This window comes from Arvicola amphibius, chromosome 12 (assembly GCF_903992535.2).
Source record: "Arvicola amphibius chromosome 12, mArvAmp1.2, whole genome shotgun sequence".
Lineage (NCBI taxonomy): Eukaryota > Metazoa > Chordata > Mammalia > Rodentia > Cricetidae > Arvicola > Arvicola amphibius.
This window is the reverse complement of record NC_052058.2, coordinates 109,174,959-109,184,767: the sequence shown is the minus strand read 5'-3', so window position 1 is coordinate 109,184,767 and position 9,809 is coordinate 109,174,959. Positions and strand designations below refer to the sequence as shown.

Below are 9,809 nucleotides of genomic sequence, written 5' to 3'. Positions count from 1 at the left end.
AAAACAAGTTCTGCAAGAGGCTGTTACCTTTTCTCCACCATATGTATTCATTTTTTAAAAAGATTTATTTGCATTTTATATGTGTGGGTATTGTTCTGCCTGCATGTATGTCTGTGTAGCATGTGTGTGCAGTGTTTGCCAATGCCAGAAGAGGACATCAGGTCCTTTGGAACTGGAGTTACAGATGTTTGTGAACCTCTATGTGGGTACTGGGAATTGAACCTGGGTCCCCTGGGAAGGCCAGTCAATGCTCTTAGTATCCGAATCTCCAGTCCCATATATTCACTTCTTATAAAGCCTTAGCAATTGGGCAGAATTTCCAGCAATAGCATACAAGAAAACAAAACCAAAACTAAAAACAAACAACAACCAAAAATACCCCCCAAAACCCATATTTGTGCTGCAACATTACTTTGATATTTCAGAACACAAATATTAAAGAGAAGACCTGAACCATGGTGGACAAGGGAAAAGACAAGTACAATCAAACTCCAGGATGATTAGGGGTAGGTTCACCCCAACCTTGTTTACCTGTCTCCAGATGTGTGTGTGCATTAACCTGAGCTCTTATCCTGGGTCACTGACATCTTTTAGAGTAAGGTCATTTCTGATCTTTCCCTGTCCCCGCTTGGTGCATGGAAAGCCATCATGTCTTTGGGGAACTCACCTTTCTGCACAACGTCTTTTTAGGTTATCTTCCATATTGCATTCTTATTGAATTCTGGGGATGTTGCCTCTCTCTGTTTCAATTGTTCTCACAAGCTTCCGTGGAGGCAGAATGACTATGGTGTTGGGTTTCCATGTCTGCTTCCACAGGACGCGTGCCTCCCCGCACTCTCCTGGATGTTCTCATCACAACACTTGTCTTTCTATCCCTCTGCACTCACTCCAGTATCTCTTTCTGCCCGTATCTAGTTTGCATTCTCTAGCCATCACTGCCCAATTCTCAGCACTTTACAGGCCTATTCTGCACACTGGGAATCAGCTTTGGCCATGCTTTACTTCTCCATCTCTTGCGAACAAGCTGATCTTGTTAATTGTTTTAAACAATTGTGCTAAGTAGCTTCTTTAAAATTCACAACTCTTACTTTCAAGTGGGCCTTGGAAATTGCTGGGCAGACCCACAACTCTTCCACAAATCCACTCTGCCATTCTTGACGGTGACTGCCTTAAAATTCTTTCTCAAGCTTCCAGTATTTCACATAGGCCAGGCAATCTAATGTTTGCTTCGCACTTCACTGAGAAAACAGAAGGGATTATGTGGAAACCCCCTAGATTCCCACCACAGTCACCTGCAAGTGTCTGCCTTCTTAGCATGCTTTCCTGCCTCAGAAGTGCAGAGCCTCCACCTGTGTGCTCAATCTCACTGCTCTCTCCAGGGTTTCAAGCCTCACCCCTACTGTTCCTAGCTGCTGCTGCATTCTCAATCAGCCTTGGGGCACCATAGTAAAAACACAGCTCCTGTGCAGAACAAGATTTCTTGAAAGATTGTGTAGTTGGGTTTTTCTTTGGGCTGCCAGCTCACAAATAATGACACGGAGACTTAATAATTATGAAATTCAACCTAGGCTTGTGTCACTAGCTCTTATAATTTAATCTACATTCTGTCGCGTGTCATCTCTCTATACTGCCCATGCTGTTTCCTCCATGTCTGGCTGGAAACTCTTTTTTCTTCTTCCCAGAGTTCTCTGCCTTGAAGTCCGGCTTATACCTCCTGCCTAGCTATTGGCTGTTCATCTTTCTATTATGCCAACCACAGCAATACATTTTTCACACAGTGTACAAATATCCCACAAGCCTGTCAGCGATGTTAATGGCTCTCTTTAGCACATGTGCATCACACTTGTGTTCCCAGCAGTTCCCTTACACAGACTTCATCAGTGGTTCTCCCAGTGGCTTCACTAACAGCTGAGAAACCCTTCCTTGTGACGTGATGCCATCTTGCTTTCCCTCCTGTCTCATTATCCCCTCTGCTTTTGCTCTGCTGGGATTCCCAGTATGATTCCCAGGGTTACTTTAGATCCTCTTTCCATAGTAACTCATCCCAGAAACAAGAGGGACCACGTGCAGTTCTGACCTCTCCTGAGATGCAGGTGTGGCTAGCTTACTCTTTGACAGTTTTGCCCGCAACTCTCCGACAAAGGCTTAACAAATAGAAAAGATTAGGCCTGAACTCAAGCTCCTTTTTTCCTCACCACTGTCCTTACCTTCCATTCATTCAGCAACCCTTGCCAGCCACCCCCGCACCCATGTTGGTCTTTAAGGCCTCCCAAGTTTATGTCACCTCACGCCCCATGCACTGTGGCTCTTCTCTCTTCCCTTTTCACATGGCCAAAGCTTAATTTTTGCTGGTTTAAGACAAAATGTCAATTCAAAAAAGTCAAAGTAAGCAGCCATTCTAACAGTCCTTCCTAAGCCTTCCTGTCTGCCTGTTCTTGCCTACACAGGCTTGGTGAGGGTGGGCTGGGTCAGACTAGGCACTCAGTGACTGTGTTTAGACTTGTCATTACCACAACAAACATGTGAGAGAAACAATTGAAAATATTACTTAGGTCAATAACTTGTCTATACAGACAGGTACTCCTATCATTCAAATGTTTCCTGTGTTCTAGAAGAACTTACCATCAATGCTATCATCTGTAAGGAGTTAACACTTTATCCGCCTCCACCCTATCATGTTAAGACTTAATGATATAGAAGACAGTTAAAAGACTAAGGGAGTCTAGCTTGACGTATACTGTATAAGGTTTGCCATCTGCTTCCCTTTATGTAGAAGACTGCTCTTCCGTTCCTGGCCACCCAGACCCAAATAATCACACAGCAACTATATTAATTACAACACTGTTTTGCCAATGGCTCAAGCACATTCCTAGCTAGCTCTTATGTCTTAAATTAACCCATTTCTATTAATCTGTGTATCTCCACAAGGCCATAACATTACCTCATTTCTGTCTTGTTTCCTCAGTGGTTGGCTGGCGTCTTTTTCCTTAAGCAGCTACACAATGTCTCCTTGACTCCGCCTATTTTCTTTCTATATCTCTGTTTGGATTTCCCACCTGGCTTTACTCTGCTAAGCCATTGGCCAAAGCAGCTTTATTCACCAGTCAATAAAAGCAACACAGATACAGAAGGACATCCCACACCATCTCCCCTTTCCCCTAAAAAAGTTATTTAAATATATGGATCTGTTAATAAAATTATAACAGAAATATATTAGTCTATTCTCCATATTCATGGATTTCATAACTATGAATTGAAAAATTCTCATAAAAACTGTCTATATCAAGTAGCTACATTTTTTATACTTGTAGTAATCCCTAAACAATAATTTTTAAAACTGTAGTCCCTGGTAAGTCGACTGCTCTCCAGTGGAAGGCTACACATCCAAGACTGTATGGCAGCATCAACTGGACTGATGGGTTTATTAGAACTAACTGAACAAAAACAACCAAACAACAACCAATACCCCCAAACCCCAACAAATCAGACACCAACCAACCAACCAACCAACCAACCAACCAACCAACAACCAACCAACCTAATAAAAGACAACCAAACAAAAAACCAACCAACAAAACCCAACCAAACAACCAAATAACCAATCAATCAACCAAACAAAAACCCACAAGGAAGGATAGGGAAAGAGGGATGGATCTGAAATGACTTTGGGGGTACATGATCAAAGCGCATTGTATGCAATTCTCAAAGAACTAATATTTAAAAAAATTATTTCCTTCCCTAAATATTATACCCAACAAAGCATTTATATTGCATTAGGTATAGTAAGCAATCTAAAAGTGACTTACAAAACATGAAAAAATAATGTTAGGCTATAAATACCATGCCACACATATCTGCACTGATTCTTGGAACAATCTCCAGTTACTGGAGTTTCTGTATCTACTCATCTGTTAACAAACAGGCATATATTCCACTATAGCTCAAAGCTGTACAAACATTTTCATTAGAATTATGTCTGAAATGTATTAGTTTTATATCACTACAATCCTTATTAGTAACAGCAAACTAGAATAGGGAATTTATAGAGATTAGATTTCTAAAATCTCAAGAGTATTTTCATGAATTAATGATTTTTTTATTTTTATATGGATAGTGTTTCAAAATGAAAACAAAATATGCAACCAAAACAAGTATGCAAAACATTTTATTTATAACAGATCAACATTTTGACATGAAAGGTAGCCACTTTCAGTTTCTCAGGAATGCCTAGAATCCAACAGTTCAGAAAGACTACTCAATAATTTCACTACAGGTAAAAGAAGTAAATGGCTTTGCCTGTGGCAAATTATTTTTATAAGCTTTTGACTGTATGGGGAAGCTAGCTTTCCCAGTAAGTAAATGTAATCCAGGTGTATTAAAGCCAATTTATACAACAAATGAGAATCATCGATATGCATGAACTGTGTTTAAATGAGTTATTTTTATCAAAATAATTCATTCTTTAAAAAGGCCTGACATTAACCCTTAAAATCAGTCACCCCTTTTCTATGCTCTGAGTCACTGTGTAGACAACCATCCAATTCCAGTGAGCTGTCCATCAACACATGGATGGGAGCAGCCCCTGAGTTTAAAGGACCAGTGGTGACTAAGCAGCACTAACTTACCCAATGCCACTTTCAGTTTACAAAAGGAAAAGCAATCCCCAAAGGTCCTAAAGGTTTCAGTACTTCTCAGACAGGACGAAAAGGTAAACGGCAAAGTTTAAGCATCTTAAATGTGTTACAGGAAGTAGGTATTACAGTTCAGACTTATATTTTCTTGTGAATTTCAACTTGGGGACAAACAATTATTGGCTCTTCTCAGTACATTTCTTTTTGAGCACTTCAATCTGGTACGAATGTTGTGAAATTCACCCTGGCTACTTCTCGCCATGCTCAAGTGCTGTTTTTCCTCGGGTAATTCATTGTATGCTCTAAGTGCTGGGAGACTAAACAGTACTTCAGGATTTTCAAGAGAGATGTGAAATGTTTTAAGTCTCATCATTGTCTACTTATTGTAGGAGCTGTCATTCAAATTCACCACAGAAGCCTCAAATACTGTGTGAAAGGAATGTATGTAATTCCTACAGAATACACAAACTCAAGTCCAAAAGGCACAGAGTAATGCTGGTGGCTCTTTCTAGTCAGTTAAGAAATAATAAAAAGTCTGCATTATTCTTTCATAATTTAAATACTTAAGTAATCTCCACTTTTATTATTTTATAACAATGACTTCAAATTTACATTATTTTAAGTACCATTGTAGTAGCTTAGAGTATAATACAGATATTTGCGAGCATCCCATCCAAAAATAAAAAAACAAAACAAAACCAAAAACCCCTCTTCACTATACATATATATATATATTATATATATAAAAGTTATTCTCAAAAATAAGAACATAAAATAGGGACTTGGTACAGATTTTTAAATCAAGTTTCTATTACCACAGTTATAATTCCCAAACCAACAGATATACAGTAATAATCAAAAGCAGTGCAAATATCTTTGGAGATTAGGATAAAATTATAACACAAGAAAATAAGATCAGGAAATAAAAAGGTAAGCGCTTCAAGTACAAGGAGCCAGTCTGCTTGAGGTTCACTTTAGTGTTCGCTGGGGCTCCCTTCCTGTTTCTACTTCTTCCTCTGGAACACATTGGCCAGCATGGCACCTGAGGTTGTCAACTGACCCATTTTGTTCAAAAACTTGGTCTTTGTGTCTTCACTCACTAAACTTGCAGCAATTGACATTGATCTAGAAAAGAAAATTTAGGATGAGCGCAAAGCAACTAAAACTTTGGGCCACAGCACATTTGTGGAGGTCAGGAGAGCTGTGGTTGTCTCTTTCCACCACAGGGCTCAGCAGACTTGGTGGCAGGTGCCTTAACCTGCTGAGCCATCTTGGGGGCCTCCAGGTTTTCATGGTTAGTAACAGATCATTACATTACAAAGGAAATGAAGATTTGTAAAGAGGGATTTTTCTGTGTCATCTTAGATTTGGTATTTGACATGATAAGAGCAGCAACAGTTAAGATCACCTATGGTTGAGAACAGAACCTAGGCTCCACTCTCCTGCTGTGAAGTCTTGGGGAAGTTGTTTGTCTATACAATGAACCTGCTTTAGAGGGCTCCTGGAATTACTCAGATGCCAAGTGGGAGGGACATGATAGCATTCTCAAAGTCTTAGTAGTTAATGGCTGTTCTTTTACTTGCCTGCTCGGTCTTTTTTTGAGAAAGATCTCTCACTGGCCTGGGTCTTAGTGATCTGGCTAGTCTGGCAGACACAAAACCCAAGGGATTCCCTATCTCTACAGCCTTGGAGCTTCAATTATAAGAATGTACTACCATGTCCTTAAAAAACACAACACAAAACAAAACACGAAAACAGGGTGCTGGGATTGAAGTCAGGCCTTCATGCTGCATGGAGCTATCTTCCTCCTAGACTTATGTAGTTTTTCAATGGTTTTTTTTTTTTTTGTTGTTGTTGTTTTTGTTTTTCAAGTCAGGGTTTCACTGTGTAGCCCTGGCTGTCCTGGAACTCACTTTGTTGACTGGCCTTGAACTCACAGAGATCCATTTGCCTTGCCTCCCAAGTGCTGGGATTAAAGGTGTGCACCACCACTGCTCAGCCACTTCATTCAGTTCTTACAGCAAGTCTGGAACACAGTACTACCTATTCCCAAAATGAGCAAATTAAATCACAGTGAGGTTTGCACTGTGATAACAATCCTATTCCCTTTTCACGCTGTGTGTCTGTGTTCTGAACAACTAGCTGCATTAACTTCAATTAACTGTCTTCAAACTAATTTCTTCTCTCCTTTACAGCAACCTAGTGTGCAGGAAGTAAACACAATCTGAATGACTATGAAAGATGGCTTATTATCACACTGCTTAACAGGAAGAGAACCCTGATCAAGCACTTTTTTTTTAGTGCCCAACAAGCGTCCTGCAACAGACAGGAAACCAGCTTACTGCCTTGTGGTTTTGATGAAGATGCTTTAGATCTTATAGGTTCTGTCTCCTTGTCTATAGCACACAGCTTGCAGTTTCTACTGTAAAACGCCCTGAGGATTAAACAAGGGAATGTGTACAAACAAATAAAGGTCAATGTATGGCAAGCTGCAAGTGTTCCAACTTGCCTCATTTTAGAATTCATTTATTTTTCAGATGGACATGGTGGTGTACACTGGCAACCCAGCACGCAGGAGGCAGAGCCAAGGCTAAAATATTGGAGTGGGTGGGGAAGCTCTCTTTTTATCATAGGAGGTTAAGAAAAGTTCTAAATACAGAGGCAAAAGACTTACGTGTACTGGCTGCAGGTGTATGTGCTTATTAATATGTGTGAGAACTCATGACTGATCGAATGAAATGCGCATTTCAGCAGTCAGCCTCAAAGGAAATTGTGCTTGAGCTTTACTTATGATTAGATGCACAAAACCTTAATTCTTCGCTGAAAATACAGTACATGAACCCATATATAAATTCTTCCCATTTCTGAATGTTCAACATTCTAACTTGAATTGGATCCATAATTCATTGAATCTTTGAATTCTATTAGTTTGGCTAGAATATCCCCACATGTGAAAACTCCTGTAACAAATTATAAGTACTTCAATAGCACAACAGAAATGTCTCTGAGGCCTTTAAAGATTCCTAGGCTGGGGACTGGAGAGATCACTCAGTAAGTGAGGCACCTGTCATCAAGCCCGACAACTCAAGTTCTGGACCCACATAGTAGACTCCTGCAAGTCTTCCTTGGATCTTCATACGTGTGTGCCTTTGATACCTGTGCCCCCACTAATCACACACACACACACACACACACACACACACACACACACACACACACACACCCCACACATACCCACCTCTATCTCCTATCTTTAGGTGCATATAATATTGAGAGGGAAGGTACAAAGACAGGGTAGAGATTTGAATCTTAAAGTCCCTAAAGTATTACTCATGATTGGTTGGTTCAACACTTCAGAAAAATCTGACTTGAACAGTTTCCTTCCTTCCTTCCTTCCTTCCTTCCTTCCTTCCTTCCTTCCTTCCTTCCTTCCTTCCTTCCTTCCTTCCTTCCTCCTTCCCTCCCTCCCTTTCGAGATAGTGTCTCACTATGTAGCCCTGGCTGTCTTTGGCATTACTATGCAGACTAGCCTGGCACTGAACTCTCAGAGATCTTCCTGCCTTTGCTTCCCAAGTGCTAGGATTAAAGGATGCACCATCATGCCTGGTTTGAATAATTTTCTTGTTTTCCAAATAAGTGACTATAAAACAACACAAAATAAAACATTATACCCACAGATATCAAATTTAGACAGAAAAATTCAGGTTAACCTTTAAATTCTTAAAAAAGAATAAATGTCTTACCCTTGAGGCTCTTGGACAGTCTTGTTTTCTACTTTTTGTTCACATTCTTTAATCATGGAACTTAAAATAACCTGATAAGAAAAGTCACTCTAGTGAGATACAGTTAACATTGTCAAATACTATGCTACAAATCATAGTCCAAGCCATTCTAAGAATCTGAAGAGGACAGAGTGTTAGGGACCCTGGGAAGAAACTGGGCCAAGGCTCTCGCATGCAAACAAGCCTACATGCGGACAGTGTGGAAGTCAGGAGCAGGTACAAAGAGCTGGAAGGCAGAGTTAGAAATAAGTAATAGGTAGGGAAAGAACTCAAAGAAAGTTAGTGGTCAAAGATCATTACATGTAACAGATAAAATATCCCATAGATAATTCCATATTAAATTCTTCTTGTGTTATCCCTACTTTAGAGAATTATAGAGGCTCAAAATGTTAAAGAATTTGCTGCAGCATTACAATTGGTAAATGCATTCATAAAATAATGCCAAGCTAGACTAAGCCGTGTTACGCATGGCTGTCGTAATAAGCCTCACAGAGGGAGAAAAGAGTGAGTACAGAATAAGGTAAATCCCATGAACCTGGTGCTGCTAGGCACAGGCACTTACCTCATGTTCTGGAGATAGATGTTCCATGTCAGTCCGTAAACATCTGAGGCCGGGTAAAAAGTGATTTACCATTAAATCCTCTGAAATGACTGAGAAAACGTAGTCAAGGAAAAGGAAAAAAAACAAGCAGTGTCCATCAGAAGAGATCACATAGAAAGAAGCCTCTTAGATAGTGCCTCGGTATAGCAAACACTCCAGTTAGGCTTCTTGTATAAATGTTACCTTCGTGGGAAAGGTTGATGCCAAGACCCACCTGCCTAGGTTTATTCTTACGTATCTATTTATGTTGGTGCTATCTCTAACATTCTATAACTTTATTAAATATCATATAAATAAAATAATGCATAGAACATTCAATTATGTGGGCAAGGAAAAGGTTCAGTTGGTAAGTGCTTGCTGCACAAGCATGAGAACCTAATTTGCACCTCAGAACTTGGTGCAAAGGTATGCCTGCAGTCCCACAATGGTGTGCCTGCAGCCCCACAATGGTGTGCCTGCAGCCCCTCAATGGTATATCTACAATGGTGTGCCTACAATCCCACATTGGTTTGCCTATAATCCCACATTGGTGTGCCTAAAATCCTATAATGGTATGTTTACAATCCCACAATGGTATATCTACAATGGTGTGCCTACAATTCCATATTGGTGTGCCTGCAATCCTACAATGGTGTGCCTACAATCCTAGCCCCAGTGAGGTGGAGACAGCAGAAAACCTGGGAGATACATGGTCTTCAAAATTAAGGTGGAGAGTTCCTGAGGAACAACGCCTGAGGTTGACCTCTGGCCTTCACATCACACATGCATTTGCACACATAAAAATATTTTCATTAC

The 9,809-nt window shown here is 40.2% G+C and overlaps 1 protein-coding gene across 4 annotated transcripts in view; it reads right to left on the bottom strand.

Annotated features, from left to right (window-relative positions):
• Nucleotides 1–4,147: 4,147 nt before the first annotated feature.
• Nucleotides 4,148–9,809, bottom strand: part of Relch (RAB11 binding and LisH domain, coiled-coil and HEAT repeat containing) — an 87,887-nt gene continuing 82,225 nt past the window's right edge. For all 4 annotated transcript variants that reach the window (XM_038348904.1, XM_038348905.1, XM_038348907.1 and 1 more), the window contains exons 27-29: nucleotides 8,976–9,064; nucleotides 8,375–8,445; nucleotides 4,148–5,756 (exon numbers count right to left, since the gene is read on the bottom strand). In XM_038348904.1, coding sequence (XP_038204832.1) covers nucleotides 5,636–5,756; nucleotides 8,375–8,445; nucleotides 8,976–9,064 — 281 coding nt within the window. In that variant the 3' untranslated portion in view covers nucleotides 4,148–5,635. The remainder of the gene's footprint in view (nucleotides 5,757–8,374; nucleotides 8,446–8,975; nucleotides 9,065–9,809) is intronic.